General features: G+C 36.7%; 1 protein-coding gene across 1 annotated transcript in view; it reads left to right on the top strand.

The window, feature by feature from the left end:
• adgrg6 (adhesion G protein-coupled receptor G6) overlaps positions 1 to 18,500 on the top strand; it is a 58,079-nt gene that overhangs the window by 27,057 nt on the left and 12,522 nt on the right. The window contains exons 5-20 of the mRNA XM_049467732.1: positions 575 to 640; positions 2,276 to 2,344; positions 4,063 to 4,122; positions 4,226 to 4,297; positions 5,780 to 5,839; positions 7,341 to 7,529; positions 12,961 to 13,037; positions 13,685 to 13,737; positions 13,926 to 13,967; positions 14,066 to 14,190; positions 14,324 to 14,438; positions 14,785 to 14,873; positions 15,009 to 15,210; positions 15,376 to 15,541; positions 16,558 to 16,698; positions 17,633 to 17,752. Coding sequence (XP_049323689.1) covers positions 575 to 640; positions 2,276 to 2,344; positions 4,063 to 4,122; positions 4,226 to 4,297; positions 5,780 to 5,839; positions 7,341 to 7,529; positions 12,961 to 13,037; positions 13,685 to 13,737; positions 13,926 to 13,967; positions 14,066 to 14,190; positions 14,324 to 14,438; positions 14,785 to 14,873; positions 15,009 to 15,210; positions 15,376 to 15,541; positions 16,558 to 16,698; positions 17,633 to 17,752 — 1,646 coding nt within the window. The remainder of the gene's footprint in view (positions 1 to 574; positions 641 to 2,275; positions 2,345 to 4,062; positions 4,123 to 4,225; positions 4,298 to 5,779; positions 5,840 to 7,340; positions 7,530 to 12,960; positions 13,038 to 13,684; positions 13,738 to 13,925; positions 13,968 to 14,065; positions 14,191 to 14,323; positions 14,439 to 14,784; positions 14,874 to 15,008; positions 15,211 to 15,375; positions 15,542 to 16,557; positions 16,699 to 17,632; positions 17,753 to 18,500) is intronic.

The following is an 18,500-nucleotide window of genomic DNA, read 5'->3' as shown; positions in this document are numbered from 1 at the left end:
AAATGCAGAGGTGTTTTTGAAGCCTGTATCCTATATGTGAATTTATAAAATTCTACAAGCAGCTAAACTCCTGTTTTAACTTAATTAAAGATTGTTTAGCTAAACCAGGTGTTGGATGATAAAGATGATAAATAATGTGCTTTCTTAAGAGCATGTTTAAAAATATTTAAGCACATACTTTGACATGCTAAGAAATTGTATTAATTGATATTAAGGTGTTAACATGACCCATATTTTAGTATATTTTCTCAGATGCATATAACTTTTGTTAAATGATATATAGTGTGCCATTGTGTTGTAAAACTGCATTTAAGGCGTATGTGCATTTGTGAATAAATGAGTAATGAGTAAAATAACACTAAATAGTGACACATTATGTAAGTTGGAATGAGACTAAATATATGTGCATGTAATAATTGTGCATGTAGAGTGAAGAATAAAAAACAAATATTCATTCTGCTGGAAAAAAAAACATTTGAATTAGGCTAAAATTCTGTATAGCATCACACTGCACAATAGAAGTATATCTTTACTTAACTAAACTGTTGTTGTTGGTTTTTTATTCTCTTTCAAGGTACTTCTATACCATATACTACCCCACAAACCACCAGCTGTGCTTCCTCTGGACTGGGCTGCCCAGGTATTTCAAGCTTGAGTTTTTTCATATTCTTACAGGATATATTCCATTTTAGATTAAACATAATGGATATTTTCTCACATGTCACAGTTTAGGATGCTAAGGACTATTATATAATTAGACAGAAGTTTTGGGAGACACTATGCCATGGCACGTTACTTCTAAAAATTATATATATATTTTATCTGTTTTTGACAGTAGCTGATCCTTGTTTGTTAGTCTAATCTATGTTTTATTTTTCAGGAAAACACGCATAATGTCTAATCATTAGGTCTTATTTTTACAGCATCATTTTACTGAGAATCCAGAGTGTGCTCATTCTCCCCATAATCATACTGATAGCCAGCCAAGAAATAACAGCCCCCTTGCTTCTAGTAAAGGTCATGAAAGGTCGTTGTGCAGTTCCCTATGCTCTCTTTCTCTCAGCTGATGCTTGCTGTTTTGCAGTATAACCCACACAAATGTTCTGGGAGCACATTTCCTTGTTTTGCCTGCTTCCATTACACTTGGCCTAACTCAACTAATGAACAGGTTGAAGCCAATGTTACCACCAACTGTTTTAATTATCTCATTCATAGCTGAGGAAAACCAGTCTGATGTGTGGAATCCAATTTTTTTGTGTATGAAAAACAGCCAATAGTACCTCTTCACTTATAGTGGTTAATTATACATTTCTGGGTTTCAAAAGGTTTTTTACTGGGGAAATAATTAAGTGAGCAGAAATATGGGTTTGGACTGTGAAATATTGCTATAGAGTAAATATCCACAACACATAACCAGTAACCTCTGGGGACAAAATCAGAACTGGCTTTCCATTTAAGAGATTACAATAATTATTTTCTCAACAACTCTGGCCCACACTTATACTATTTTTTTATCTGGGCCTGTATCACAATAGAATTACTGCCATGAGTTTGTCAACATCTGGGCTAAAATTGACCCAGTTTGGCTCTTAAAACAATTGTGTATAAACATTTTCCATGGTATGTTGCATGTGTTTAAATGCCATGACAACCCTAATGTATGGCTTCCAGAGCTGGGTCAGTTGTCACCCTCCACTTGTCATTACCTTAACAGTGCTGTATTTTTCCCAGAATTGCCGGTCATCTGGCTAGTATGAAGTACTGGAAACATGCTGTTTCATAGGTTTATTTAGCCCACACTGTGTGTGCTATGGGATAACAAAAACCTTGGTCTTTGGTATTAATGAGACTTAGTGTCTGCATTGTGAAGATGAAAAGGTGAGAATGTGTTCTTTTCTAAACTAGACTAAAGTATAATATGGTCCAACGTGTGTGAAATCCAGTGAACAGTGAGTACTTCATTCAGTTTCAACAACACAAATGGTCGTTACAGTGACACTGAACTTTCTTTATTAGTGTGACCCAGTGAGAAATTAGGTGGGGCCGCATTTAAACATACTGATCAGAGAGGAATGGAAGGTTCATTTCAAGTCTAGTCACTGAGATGTGGTGAGAATTGTTGTTCAGATATGCTTCTCATTTTCATTTGTCACCCCTGCGCTATGCTTGTGACACACAAGACTGTTCAGTTGCTCCGTGGATTTATCTTGCATTTTCATTGCCACTCTAATCTCCATTTAATGCCAGTGTAACCTTTCTCCATTCCTGCCACCAGCACCATTAACAACTACCGCCCCATCCACTGTCACCACTAACACGATTCCTACTAATGCATCAACCAACGGTAAGCATTCGGCTGTGCCTTCTCTTTTGTTTTATAGCTCATCATTGTTGGTTTTCTATGTGAACTTATATCAGTGTTAGCCCTTTAGTTAATAAAAAATGAAAAATTATTTCCATAATTAGTTATTAGGAATTGAATTGGCCCAGAGGCTCCACATGTTGCAGGTAGAATAATTAAACAAATGGTAACATTCTTGAAATGGGACTTTTGGATTTTTTTTTTTTTTGAGTACTTTCTAACTGTGGATGTTAAAACAAATGGTAGTAATTCATTATTTCTGCTGCATATTTCAACACTTTTTTGCTTTGTCAAAATATGTTTAAAGGTTTTTCAAAGAGGGATACTTGAATAAATAAATGAACTAGTTATAGTGCCTTGTCACCTTAGAACCACAAATTGTATTTAAATGTATATTATTGAGATTTTAATTGATAGACTTTGACTGGGCCATTCTAACACATACATATTTTTGTTATGTTATACCCTGCGCGAAGCACATCTCGATGCTCATTCCTATCTTACACCCTGTCAACAGTCTATTTTCACACCTTGCGCCTGCAGTGTTAAAGTAGTGTGTAGAGTTTAGGAATAAATTTACGCCGATGGGCATGATGGTCTGGAAGTAAGATGTGTTCAGGTAAATTTCAGGCAAAAACAGGTTCGCCACTGGCTAATTTAAACCCTAATTTAAACAGTCAATTGTCAGTTGAGTCCTTTCCTATCTCAGCTACACAGGTGCGCCATGCACGCTGCACACCCACCCTTTTCCATAAAGTTCTGATAGAATCCCTGTCAAATCCCTTTTCCCTTTTTGGGTAATGGATTGAACAGTGCTCCTTGGGCTGCTCAAAGCCTGGGATATGTTTCATAACCTAACCCTGCTTTAAACTTCTCTATACTTTATCTCTGACTTGTCTGGTGAATTCTTTGGTCTTCATGATGCTGTTTGTTTACTACTGTTATACTTGTAAACCACTGAGGCCTTAACAGAAAATGTGTGTTTATACTGAGACTAAATTAAACACAGCTGGTCTCTATTAACTAATCATGTGACTTCTTAAGGCAATTGATTACACTGGATTTTATTTAGGGGTTTCAGAGAATAGGGGCTAATACTTTTGCATGTCACTTTTGTGTGCTAATTTACCTCTTTAAAATGTCTATTTATCTCAGCTATCTAACTTATCTAAATAAAATACATTTAAGTTTGTGGTTGTAATGTGACAAAATGTAAAAAAAAAAGGTGTATGAACATTTTTGCAAGCTACTGAAGTTAGTCTTATAAATGTTTTGGGTTAACCTTTTCACAATAAAGAGTGTTAGATAGTATCACAGTAATTTTCATGACTGTTTAATTCCATCTGTATCTTTTTAAAATTACACATGTATGAATTGGCCTTAATTGTGCATTACTAATTGGAGGTTCAGTAAATGCTTGCAACAGATGTTCAGTGTTCACCACTGTGATAGAAGTAGCAACCTGATTCTATATCCAGTTTAGGTGTAATTGAGAAAATATTCAACTTTTTGAACAGTTTTGTGTCAGTTTTACTGATACAATTCTAACACTAGCACTGTGTCACCCACATAGGATGGAAATCATATATTATTATATAGGGAGCATTAAAGACACTTAAACTACACATGTCAGAGGGTTTGATGTGTATGTGTGTACACAGTGTTCATTCATTTGCATTCTCTTCTTCTATTCTCATCAGCTTTTACTACTACCATTTCCTACACAACCACTCCTAGCATGTCTTTAAACACAACTACTGGTAAGAAGTGAGCTTTAGGTCTTTCATCCTACTCTCTTTAATATGATGAGCCTAACATTTGTGCTTTAATCATTTACTCACTTTACCCTTGTGCCTTCACTAGTTGAAACTACATCAACCCCTACTATTACCACTATTACCACTATTACCCCAACCACCACCAGCACAACTACTGGTAAGCTTTCTGCACCAGCAGATTTCACCTGTTGCAGTGAGAAGCTGAAGTGTTTCATTACAGTTCTGCTCGTCTCATCATAAAGACACGTGTTATTTATAGGCTGCTGTAACCGCCATAGTGTCATTTTTTTCCTACTGCTGTTTTAATAACCAGAACCTCTGACTACTGCCACAACTAAAACTTTTGTATTAATGTGTGCCTTCACACACAATGTCATTATCATGGCATCTGTCTAAAGCATCTATAAAAATTTTGTTGAACTAAATGACAGTGCTGTTGTCGTATATTTTTTTATTTGTTCCATTCTGATCTAAAGGAATATTAGCTAGATATTCTTAAAACACAAACAAATGCTTTTTATTTATTAAATTTTAGTTTTAAAGATTTAAGACTTTTAATAAAACAATAGATAAAAAAGACATTTTTGTATATCTTTACTATAGTCATTAATACCTACCTTTAAAAAAATAATCTTCATTCCTTTTTTTGTGACTGTGAGCAAACTTCTGTCATAAATTCAGAATATTATTTGCACTTATAACAGTCATTGTTAAAATGCCAATTAAAGGTTTTATACATTTATACAGTTATACATATAAATGATTTATACATTTTTCACAGTTTACAATAACTTGATTTTCTTTATAGTAAACTGAAATATAGGCCTGTTTTAACATTTTAATTAAACATTTTGCATCTGATACTCCACTGGTTGTGCACTTTGCGGAAAATGTAAGCATTGACAAACCAACAAAACTATAAAAATGAGTCATAGCTAGGGCTGCACGATATTGAAAAAATTGACATTGCAATGTTTTTTTTAAACGATATTTATCGAGATATTAAACAATGCAGGACCGATGACATCACTAGCTCCGCCCCCACTCCGGCGCTGTCTCAGGTCAGAGATCCAGGAAAACCGCAAAACAACAATAACCGTCCCTTTAATCTGGCTTTTAAATGGCCTTTTAAATAAGAGAGTTTTTCTAGGGTCAAAAGCGTGATTTTAGCTGTAAATGGAAATATCTGCATAAAACTGCGGGGAACAGAGGTGCATTAAATGCTTAAACGATAGATTGTGCAGCCCTTTTCATATCCCAGTATTTCTTTTATTATTTTTTATTAATTCATTAGTACAACACTAAAATAAATGACATGTTGCACTTTATAACTTTTTAGATTACATCCACTTCTTATATAGCATTAACTATGAAATGCAATATTACTTATATTACACTGTAGAATATATGTATTTTTAACTGATTTAAAATTTGACATTAAATAGTAAAAATAGATTATCTTACTTTTTTCTTGTATGTTTGTAACTGTTGTTATGTTATGTCACCTGCCAGAGCATTGCAGCTAATACAAGGTCTAATTTGTGTGCATGTGCTTAATGCTAATTAATTTTTATTCTCTTTTTAATGAAGCCTAACATGCCTTAACTGCTTAAACACTTTGTTCCTCTACCATAACTAGTTCCCACTACATCTTCTACTACTTCAACTAGCACTACAACCACCAACACCGCAAATACGGGTAAGCTTTTATTTCAAAGACTGTATACCATCAAATTTAAGATAACAATTATTTTGTTATGCTGTTCTCAGATTCTTTAGGACATTAAACAAAGTTAGAGCCCATTTAGCCAATGTAGACCAGTTAATGTTCATTATAAATTTGTAGTAAAGCAGTCATGGATTTTTGGTTTTCATAGAATCAATCTAAGTTTTTGTAAATCATTAGTGATTTGAACTCAACTTTAAAATGACTTCATACATGCACAAATGTGTTTTCTCATTCATTTACTCATCTCATTTACATAATTCTCTTATAGCTATATTTTATTCACAATACAATATAGAACGCATATTAGATGTGTAAAGTGAGATTTTATTGTAAGAAAGGCAGTTGCTTCCTCTTTCTTGATTCTGATGAAGGATTTTAATTGCTCATCTGTCCTGGGATGTCTTTGCTGTATTTTTTGCTTCATGAATAGTGTTCTCTATTGGTAAAGAATTTGGACTTCAGTCTCTTCTGGAAGGCATGCTGTATTGATAGATGTAGTCTGTGGTTCAGCTTTGTCCTGCTGAAATATGCAAGTCCCTCTCTGAAAGAGACGTTGTCTGAATGTGAGCATATGTTGCTCACAAACATATAGATACTGTTCAGCATTGATGATGCCTTTCCAGATGTAGAAACTGTTTAGGTCACAGACACTAAAGCAATTCCAGCGTTTGGTGGTCGAGCAGATTTAGGTGCTGTTCATTGAGGTAATGTTTTCATGAAATGGTAAAATGTCTCACATTCAACATCTGACACGTTCTAAATTCTATTGTGAATAAAATATAGGTGTAGGAGAATTGAAAATCATCGAATCGAATGTTTTTATACATCACACTCTTTCTACTACCATTTTATACTCAAATACTTTGTTATATTTATCCACAATGTACCAGTTTTTAGGTCTGCCACCATCTAATAATCTTTCTAACAAGAAGTTCTAACTCTGCAAACATGTACTCTAACTATACAAATCACTAATTGTATGTATTTAAATTACTTATTAATTAATTAATTATTATTCCATCACTACTTCAGACTTCATTACTTAGAACACCAATCACCAGCAGAACAACTACTAGTAAACTTTTGGAATCAATAGATTTAACCTAGTTTAGTCAGCAGCTGTATTACACAGCTTATATCTCAGTATCAATGCAGCCTTTTTGTCAGTTTTTAAATCATTCGAAGTACATATTATAACAATTTCATTACATAACTTATTAGCACATCAGAAAATGTTATGTCGTTCTGCTTATGCCACCAATCTGGCATGAACTTTAACACTTCTCATTTTGCTGCTAATTCCTTAACAGATCTTAGCTATTATGAGCATGTTTCATGTGACATTTGATATTAAGACATAAATATGTTTTAAAAGCAGTCTAATGTCTGTTCTAAACCAAATTGGCATTTACAATTTTACAGAGTGAAAAAAATGTCATTTTTTATCAAACTCTGACAGACTACACACTTTAACTGAACTATAGTAAATACTTAATACTGCGAGTTCATATCTCGCTCTACTTGCATATTACATGTGTTGCTCTGTCCTGTGTGTGCTGTTTCACCTTTTCACATTTGCTGTCATTGTCTCCAGTCAGTCAGTTCATTCTTTTATCTGCAGCCGCTGCTACTAACCCACTATCCAACACAGCAAACAATGGTAAGACCAGAGTGTTTGAGTCACTCCTGACATGCTTGTGCTTACTTTGGGAGACCTACAGAGAGAATAGGGGGCTATGCTAAGCTGAGCTAACGGGTGCTAAGCTTGACTTATTTTGGGACCTTTCAGCTGATAAAACTCTTTTTAGGGGGTTTTCTATTTTTTTTTTTTTTTTTTTTTTTTTTGTAAATGAACTTACATAATTTTGAGGATTACATTTTGGATATTACACTTTTCTCCACAAGGGCCAAGAACTGTGAAACTATTACAGTCCCTGCTGTTAATGTCCCACCCATCACACTTTCTTTAAACCCCAATACTGATTGTCGGCAAAATGACAAAACACATAACCCTGTAGCTAGATATTGACTTGTATGATTGTGGTTGGACGCTATGATGGTTTGACTGTCTTTATCATGGAATTACTGTAACATTTCTTTTTGTTAGGTTCTAAGAGGCTGTACTAGTAAGAATGTCAGATAAAGTCAAAATATTTTATGTGTATTTTCTTATTTATTTCATACAGATTCTGCTAACCATTTAATGCTCTCATTTTAGTAGACCAAGATTAAGTGGACAGGTATTTACAATTAAAATAAAATCTAAATACATTATCATGTATGACTGCATAAAGTCTGCTATCTATTACATTATCCAGTGTCTTCCATGCTGATGCTGTTGCAGATGTGTAATGTGGCCACAGCTTCTCTTTTCTTTCTGAAGAACCTACTACTTCATTGCCCCTAAAAGCTCTATTTTCACTTTAGCTATGTGTTCAGAATAATTTTCCTACAGATTAAATATTACACTTACGGTAAATTACCTAATATATACTGAACAGCCATAACATTAACACCGTTGACAGGTAAATGGGAAAATCATTGATTACTTTTCACCAATGAAGCAGTACAAGTGACCAGTCAGTTCTTGAAGTTGATGCATTGAAAGCAGGAAAAATATACTAAAAAGTGTACAAGAAGAAAATTATGTTAAGTAAGATAATTGGGTCAGAACAGCAGGTGTCGTGGGGTGTTCTCGTTATGCTATAGGTAGTACCTACCAAAATTGGTTCAATAAATACTCCATATTATTCCGATGGTGTTAAAGTCATGGCTGACCTGTGCATGCTTTATGAACTATGTATATTTATTAAGTGATTTTAAAAAATAATCATTTTAAATACAGGGTGTGAAATTACATGGTTTATGGACTTCACTTCATGTTTTGTTGGTATTTGTTGGAATATATTTTTCAGTGGTTTATTCACATGAATATTTAGACATGTATTTAAGTTTACATATGTTTTATATATTTCCTTAACTCCTCATATCATGTATCCTGTCATGTCATGTTTCGTGAGTATGTTGTGATATATTAAGTTTTTGTTTTGACTTCTTCATTTCAAACGACCCGTCCACGTACTGGCACAGAGAAAGAAAGGGCTGTGTATTTGTGGTCATTGCTGCGGCTGCCTCTGCACTCAACAGCCCTGCCAACAACTTCCCTGCCATCTCGGCCTCCGGTTGTTCCTGCTGGACGGAGCTCCAAAACATCTCTTGGTTTCATCTCCACGCCTCTTATTTGGCCTATAAGAAAGAAGCCATATACTGCAGTCACCCGGGCCCAAAAACGTCCTACTTTTCTTCTGACTAAGCCGCCTTCCTTGGCAACCAAAAGTGTGACAAAAATGTCCTCTGATCCACAAACTAGTGTTGAGAACTTGACAACAAGAAGGCCAACCTACTCCCAAGGGCTGTGGCAGCACAACCGAACTGAAGACCATGAGACTTATCCGGTTGCATCACTGGGAAATCGAAAAAACAAGCCGTGGAATAAGCCCCAGTGGGTCCAGAGTGACAACAACAAGAACAGCACTGAGACACTTGATTACTCATCAGGATTTGGCCCGGAAGCGTTTTTCTATGATATTGATTTAGATGATGACGTGTTCAGTCTGTTTGACTTTGATTCTACCTATTCTCTTGATGAAAGCCTGGCCACTGTCATTCCTCTTAACATGTCCTTGTTAGAAGTGGGAAGCACATCTACTGCCAGCACCAGGGCCCCTGATGATATGAGTACAGCTGTAAACAAGCAGGAGAATTTAAAGAATCAAACTCAACCTACTATACCATGGACAGCAATGGTTCAGACCCCTGAGCTAGTTAACCAGAGCAGTGGGATGCTTATTCCTTCTTTGGCCTCAGCTTCGGGTGAGGCAGATATGCAGATGACTCTACTTGGACTGAGCACAGGGACTGGACAAACAGCGGAGCCATCGTCACTCTCAGTGTTAGAGCTCTCATCTACCTATCTTGTAGATTCTGAATTATTGAGTGCTGTGCACAAAAGCTTGTCAGATGCAACGGATGTGGAGCACACATTTACGGAGTTTGTGCAAAGTCCTATAGCTTCCACATCTCATTTGATAAAACCCACTGTGACTGTACAGGGACAGGTGGAAAGTTTAGAGGCAGGTTATGGCAGGACAGTGGCCATAGACACTACGTACAGTCTAACAGAATCCACTACTGTATCGCCCATAGCTACCTTCCCACAGTCCCAATCAGACTTCCTCCCTTATCAGACGGCTGTGTTCACAGAACTGCTGGCAGTAAGTCATTCTCCTTCACAAAGCAGTTATCCCCTCATAGCAGAGGCACGTCCTACTCCTTCTCTCCATCCCTCTTTCACCACTGAAGCAGGGCTACTTATGGATTCAGCTCACAGCAGTTCCACACTTATTGAGGCACTAAGTTCACACACCAGCACGATGCTTGCCACAGAGGTTCAAAGTGACTACTTAATGACGGAGACCATCAGGCCCACTCCATTGTCCCTGACGCCGGTCACTGATGTTTCCGTGGCTCTGACACCTGGCTCTACTGAAAGCTTCTTCAGCTCAGGTGCTAAAGACAACAGTGAGCTGGTTTTATCCCCATTAAACAATCAATCTATTCCCACTCAAAACCCAGACACTAATAGCTCAAATTATTTGATTACCCCCAATTTTGTAGATTCTTTCCTTAACACTGAAGGTAAAACTATTACCTCACCATCAGTGGCTGTCCCTTCCAGATTAGATTCACCTCAGGTGCTGGAGCCTTCACATGCAAACAGATTGCTGGAGACTCTATATAGGGGTTTGCACAGGCAAAAGGACAATCATTCTTCAGAAGCAGATCTAAGGGGCCTGTCAGGTACGTCTAATAATTCTGTCAGCAGCAGTTCTGAGTCACCACACATCACGACAGCCACCTTGACAGATGAATGGGGCAGCTCTCCATCCTCACCCGTTAATTCAAGCTCTCAGATGAGAGCAGAGAGGATGGATGTATTGCCCATGCTCGCCCTGCCCTCTACCAGCTCTCTGCCAGTTCTGGCAGCCTCGCTGGATTTCTCAAAGGCCTCAGAATGGTTCAGTGCCACTGAGACTAGGGGCTTTGCAGAAGAGGTGGTAGATTTGTCGACCTTAAGTGTTTCTATAGCCTTGTCACAACCACTGTCCCTGTTGTACACCAGCTTTGTAGATTCTCACAGAGACACATCAGTGTCTCAGCATATAAAGGAGAGTCCATCTTACGTAATTGACTCAAGAGATCAGCTTTTAAGTGAAATTACAGATCACACTGTTTTTCCCCTTGAGTCTCAAAATACATCTGAAATATCAACCACCCTTAATAAAGTACACATTCTCCCTAGCATGTCAGACAAAAGCTACAGTCATCTAAGACTCCTTGACTCCAGGGAAACCCCAGCATCATTGCTGATTCAGGAAATCTCAAACACACCTCAGCACATGGGGATTCCTTACCACACGATTCGTCCAACAAGCATTTTCTCCAATAATATAACTATCATGCCTCATACAGACTACAGTTATTGCAACACACACAGTGTCCTGCAGACTAAGCTATTAAGTATGCTGTCTGTTGGGTACTCAAATGCGATAATGTATATAAGTGAAGCTTCCCCAGATAAAGCGGTGACCCACCATCCTCACATGGGAAAAAGCTCCTTGATCTCCAGCCCTTTTTCTGATATGACAACAAGCTTGGCTGTAGGTGTAACACATTTACCAGGCACAGGATTTGAATCTATGTCACATTTTACTCAATCAACCAGTGGATTTCATCATGTCTCCACCTTCCCCAGCAAGCAGTCCTGGCCTTCACGTTTAGTAGCAAATACACAAACCTCTGCTTTACCCTTTCACCCGGTGGATACTAACATTCCAGGCAACCTTCAGGATTCTAAATATGCCCAATCCCCAACAACTGAACAGCCATTTCAGTCCAAGAATGAATCAGCAAAGCCCTCCAGCCACAGCCACAATGTACTTGTTGTTCATCCCGCCACCACAGATAGAGAAATACATCCGTCTCCCCCGGCCATTGACGACCAGTCCTTTGTCCCCTCAAATGGCACAATCCTTCTCACCACCCCGCCTAGGGGAGCTATTGCAGGCTTTGATTCTGTACCCACTGGCGCCACCCGTGGGACCACCACAGACTCCCCTGAACTTGCTCCATGCCCATGTAAAGCTCGCTTTCATTTTACATGTCTGTGTGGACTTTCAGCCAGGAACAGTATGTTTTCTAATAACAAAGTAGACCTTAGAGAGAGAGAGAGATAATTCCTTCTTAGTTAACTCTTGGCTTGGTGTGTTAGCTATCCTAGAATGATGGTTTTAAATGCGGGAAATAATCACCCTGTCTTCTCATCAACCAGATTTTAGTAGGGTGCTGCCTTGATTCTTGTGTGATTTGGTTGGGGGAGAAATTCATTAACATTTGATTTAATGCAATCAGTCATCAATACCTAGTGCTCTAGTGCTATACTCTCACATAAGTAGAGTGCAGAGTTTCCTTGCGATTTGTTAAATAATTGTTCTTTCTTAGGAGACTGCTTTTGTGTTCTGAGGAAAACTAAATTATTTTTTATTTTTATATTAATTATAATCTACACATATTTCACACAGCTTATTAGGATAGCAGAGAGACCTGGCAGTTTGCTGACTCAAAATGTCTCTAGGCTTGTCACAATTAGAGGAATGTACATTCTTCACTGTAGTCTCCTAAGAAGGCCTTGGCATGAAGTAGCAATGCATTAAGCTGTAGTCCTGCACTAACGTTAAAGATTAAAAGATACATGAGCACCATCTGGTGATGGCTGTTGGGCATAGCAGTAGACTGCTTAAAAGGTCTAAATAATTGGTCTCTTCATTGATTAAATTATTTGTTTGTTTCTTTCATGTAATTTTGTTAATTTGATTGTACAGCTAATTGTAAATTGTAAGTTTTGTTAGTTTTTTCTCAGGATTGGTACCAAAGCCACCACTACTGCTATGCTACACAGAACATTTTCACACTGCACATTAAATTCATCACATACCAACAACTAAGCATATTTATTTCAATTTTAATTGCAGAGGGTTCTTTCTACAAGATTTCAATGGAAGCAAGAAAGGATGCCCAGGCAATCACAAATGAGACCATGGCAGAATGGGTATGATTGACACCAAAGAACTATATGTCCAAATGTTTGATCTTTCATCAAAGCTATTATTAGGATGAACTAAATGTTGAGGAATTGTTTGTACTCTTTAGTGAAGTACTGATGTCAAATTATTTGTTCTGAACCACAGCTCACCTCAAGGCTTTGAATGGACCTCCAACACTCCAGAGGTGTGGGAGGGCTTTATACCCCTCTAGTAGAAGCTTGACATGGTTACATTATAAATGGTTCTTTGAGCGATGCCATAGAAAAAACACTTTTGGTTTCATAAAGAAACTTAACATCATCTAAGCACGCTCAAAGTCTTTTTATTGGTAATTCTCTTCTATAAAGATCATATAATCTGTGTGTGCGAAACTGAATGTCAGTGTCAGCAAGGGATGCAGTTCAAAGCAGTAATTCACTAAAGATAAGTGTGTCTGGGACGTGGGAACATATGGTTTATGTACTTAACATGTAGGCATAATAAATTGCTTATAGATTCTGCACATTATTTATTATTTATTTTAAACCAGTTGCACTTCACAAATCAGTTGCTACTGTTTTTTTAATGTTTGCAGCTGCAAATGTCTGACTCTTAATGTCTTACCATTTATGTTAGCAATAGTCGTCTAATTTAATTCTGTTTTTGCCCACAGTTTAACCAAACATTCCAAAACTGGACCTATACTGTTTATGTGGGTAATGTCAGGTAAGAAACATGTACTAACCTGTGTCCTCTCCTTCCTCAACTGACCTCTGCTGCTTGCTATGCTGTTATTGTAAATAAGAACATGTGATTCCTGGATAAATGAAAGGTTAAAAATGTAATACTTGCCAGTGTGTATGATTGTCTGTCACCAGCTGATTACATTATTCATTTATCAATATGTGTCCTAGCGTTCTGCCTAGCAATGATGCCTCCAGTGCCACAACGGAATGGTAACTCATTATAATTGGATAACCTATTATTCCTCTGATTTTACGCTGCACATAATAAGGGGTTTGAAACTTGTGGTGCTGCTCCCTTTTTTACCTAGGTTTACTTGTAAGGCCTTGTTGATGTACAGAAACACAACAGGGAAAGACCTGACAAGCACTGAGATTGAGACCAGACTGAAGAATGCTGGAAGTGATATAGAAAATATCACAGTAAATGCCATCGGTATGAAACTTTTATACTCACTGTCTTCATGGTGCACAGATGAAAAGATGTGGAGTATACATTTAAATAAAAGAAAATGGTGCTTTTTCCAAGTTTACATCAACAAATCTAAAGTGGATAATTGTTTCTGCAGGAAACTGCCAGGTGGAGGAGGCGCAACTCCACTATAAATGGCCAGAGACCAAGCCATCAGTCACCCAATACATCCCCTGCTTCCCTTACAAAGAGCAAAATGCATCCAGGACATGGTAAGCTGACAGCCTACTTATATTGACAGATGAAGTGATTTCAGAGTATGAAATGAAAACCTTGTTCCATGTCTTCACTGTTTGGCTGTTTACACATTGAATCACTATGTGTCAGTTTGTCAGTTAATGTTTGAATTTTGTTTGATCAAATTAAAGAAACCCTGTTGAGATTACTGTAAGAGACTACAGTCAGATTAATAAAACCACATTTACAATTGTACTGGTCTAAATTCATCTTTGCTGACCATTAAATGTGGTTTAAAGTGATAGGACTGTAATCCCTTTATTTAATTCAAGTTTGTTAAAAGGCACTACACCTAAATATAAGTAAAATTGTTTTTTTTAGCATCATCAGCCCAACAATGTATACTTCAGAGTGGGGTCCACCAAACTTGTCTAATTGCAAAGGCATAGAAGCAATCAATGTTTCACAAGGTAAGCTTGGGTGTACAGTTAAAATGAGTATAGATGACAAATGTTTGTAGTAACGGACAAAGATTACTGGATTTTTGTTTTTGCATGGTTGTAAAATCAGTGAAAATCTAATTTAGTTCACTTTAACTTGAACAGAGAATGCTGCCGAGGTTGCTGTCCAGCTTGCTGACATCACAAACAATGCGCTGTCTCCTGAGGAAGTTTCAGAAGTTGTCACCGTGGTAAAGAAACTGGTGACTGTGGCTGAAATCAATGCCACCTTGGCCAACACTGTGGTCACCATCATCTCCAATGTGATGATTACCTCAGAGACTGCGCAGAGGAATGCTTCAGTAATGTAGGTGCATTTTATGGTTTGGTTGGTATGTTTTAAATTGGTTGATCAGATGTAAAAGAACCTTAAAAGCCTGGTTTTCCTTTTCTAATCTTTTTATTTTGTCTTGAGTGTTTTCCTCAGCATTACATGAAGCAATGTGCTCCAAAGTTATGCCTCTTTTTTCAGAGCTTTAAAAACCATGGATGAACTGGTTCAGAAAATTAAATTTGATGGTCCATCTCTGGCCATTTCCTCCAAGAACCTGGCTGTGGGCATTTCACAACACAACATCAGCAGTTTCAATGGAACCAGCTTCAGTGCCTTTATTTCACACAACACCACAGACCCACAGGTACCTCTATTATTGCCTTTTATTGCCTCTATTATTGCTTATATATAATTTATTTATTTTATATTATTTATTTATTTATTTTCTTAACCGTAATTCGTCTTTCAATTTTTGAGAAATGGACATTGTTCCACCTCCAGATTAATTGTTGAATTTGTGCTTGCATACTGCTTTTTGATCAGATGTACGGTTTGCGCACACTGTATTTTTGTGTACTGTATGTTTGGCACACTTTTAATATCAAAGTTATTTCTTTTTTCTGATCTAAAAAATAATTTAATCCATGACTGAAAACCATTGATTCAGTCAGAACCATATGTATGTATCATGTATGTAAACATCTACAAGCCTATTTACAAAAAGTTGGGACATTGTAGGACTTAATGATAAAAATGTAAACAAATTTAGAATTGAATTAATAACAAATGTTTCATGCAAAACATTAATTAATTTATAAATTGTTGGCAGCAACACATCTTTAAAGGGACAGGGTCATGCCTACCATTGTGTAGCATTTTCTCCTCTGTTAGTAACAGTCTGTAAACATTTGGGAAGTGTGGCGAGCAGTTTTAGCTGCTCTTCTTTGCTCTTCTGTCTGCTGTCCATTTTTATTGATCTTTGGCTCAAAGAAAAAGATTTTGTTCTGGATTCTGTTTCTATGAGCTCATGCATTATTTCCAGTACAAAATCATGCCCGAGGTCCTGAAGATCACCAGTATGCTATTAAGTTACAGCTCTGGAAAAATTTAAGAGACTACTACAAAATAATTAGTTTTGTTTTATTTAAATGTAGGTTTATGTTTGATTAAAATAAACATTGTGGTTTTATTCTATAAACTACGGACAACATTTCGTCCAAACATTTCGTATTATTTTGCAAAAAACATCCTGGTCTGGTGCTTACCTAAGTAATGCATAATGCTGGTATGGTGATCTGTTAAAGAGTTGTGAAGAACCTGTACAGGTTAAATTAAGAAGTAAATGATAACTGATTTTTGATGCCTCTGCTCTTTTTTCAGATTCATTTTGAGTCAGAAATCCAGAATCCACTAGCTGCTGTCACACTACCTGCAACATTGTTGCATAACCTGAGCACCACCGATATAAATACCAGCCTAAAGATAAATTTCATGTTCTTCAGTAAGACGGGGCTGTTTCAGGTAAATGCTAATCCATAGACACTTTTTTGTTTTCTTCAGTTTTTTTGTGTGATATATATTTAGCGAGCAATGTTTCAATATGTTGTTCTGCGCTGGCCAGTGAATCCTAATGGGCTGCAATACCTTCTTGGCTGTTCTGCATTAGCAATTGAATTCTGTGTAATTTGTTTTTTATTGACAGCAGTTTGGATCAATAATGGTAAGGTAATAGATTCCTGTAAATACAGTTTAAGCACACTAATCCCAGGGCCATTCTTTTAAATGGTTAACCTTACGAAGTCACAGTTATATATTGTGATAACAAAAGCATATAATGTAATGTCAACTTGACTTCTAACTCATAATAAACAGCATTAGGAAAAGTGATGGCTCTAACCTTACAGTCAAAACATCATGATAATTTTTTTTGCTCTTTGTTAAAAACAAATGAAAGGCTAAAAAAGGCTCTAACCTGTCCGTTCATAATCCAACTGTAATTATGTAAATTACAATGCAAAATAACTAGTAAATATATATTATGTAATTCATATTGAATACTGTTCTATAGCTAAACTAACCTCGTATTGGGATGAATTAGAATGTGTACTAGTGTGAGTGAACACATCAGTGCCCTGACTGCAATACATTAAAACATTCATGAGTAAATCTCACTTCTTTCCCATTGTCTTGTGGCATCATCTGTCCCTATCTGTCCCCTGTGAAAAAGTAATTTTTAATACATCAACTATTAACAGTCTCATTAATATACATTACTTCAAAGTAAATTGATTGTTTTAGGTGAACATTTTTGTTGGATTGGTCAGCAAAGGTTTTGTAGTTCCAAAATAACAGAATTCATTTGTTTGGAATGCCTGTGTATGATTATTAGTGTTATTTGAAGATGTTGTAAACCATGTATAAGCATGACAATGTACTGTGTAATTTTCTCCTTTAGGATCAACAGAGCAATGGCCGATACTTGAACAGTTACGTAGTGGCCAGTAGTGTGGGCAACTTAACCATCAGTAACCTGAGAGATCCTGTCCAAATTGAAATCTCCCATCTGGAATATCAGGTACAAGTCTAACCAGCTCATCATCACCTTTTAAAGCCCACCAAACTTCTTCTTCATTTTAAAATAGGTTCAAGAGGGAGAACACAGCATTTGTCTTTAGCTAGGATGAAATTCAACGTGTTTTTTACACACAGCCCCCTTTCAAAAGTATTGGAACAGCTAAACCAATCCCTTTATTTATGTTGTAAACTGAAAACATTTGGGTTTGACATTAAAAGATGAATAGATAGCAACAGATAGCACCTTCTTTCTGAACCCACGATTGTTCTTGCGGGCAAATGTATTGGAACATGTGACTGTCAGGTGTGTTTTGTCCTGATACATTAATATTTTAAACAATAAATAGCACTGAATGTCTATGTTCATTTTTAGATTAGGATTTTTCCTGGACAGACTGTGCATTTATAATTAGAGGAGTAACAAGTATGAAAACCAGAGAGCTGTCTATGGGCAGAGAAGAGATGGAAAACAACCGTTGTAAAGAAGAAAGTCATCACTAGTGTACTAAATAACAAATGTCGAACAGGTAGGTCAAAGAAAACAACAGCAGTTGATGAAGGAAATGACTGCTGTAAAGAAAAACCCTAAAACAACTGTTAGTGACATTGGTAACAACCTCCAGAGGACAGGAGTAAAGGTATCACAATCTACTGTTCACGGAAAACGTCATGAATAAAAAGTACAGAGGCTTCACCAGAAGATTAAAACCACTATTAACAAGAAGAAAAGGAAAGCCAGGCTTTTACCA

The sequence above is a fragment of the Astyanax mexicanus genome, chromosome 1 (assembly GCF_023375975.1).
Source record: "Astyanax mexicanus isolate ESR-SI-001 chromosome 1, AstMex3_surface, whole genome shotgun sequence".
Classification (NCBI taxonomy): Eukaryota; Metazoa; Chordata; class Actinopteri; order Characiformes; family Acestrorhamphidae; genus Astyanax; species Astyanax mexicanus.
The sequence above is the reverse complement of the archived record's forward strand: the minus strand, read 5'-3'. Positions and strand labels throughout refer to the sequence as shown.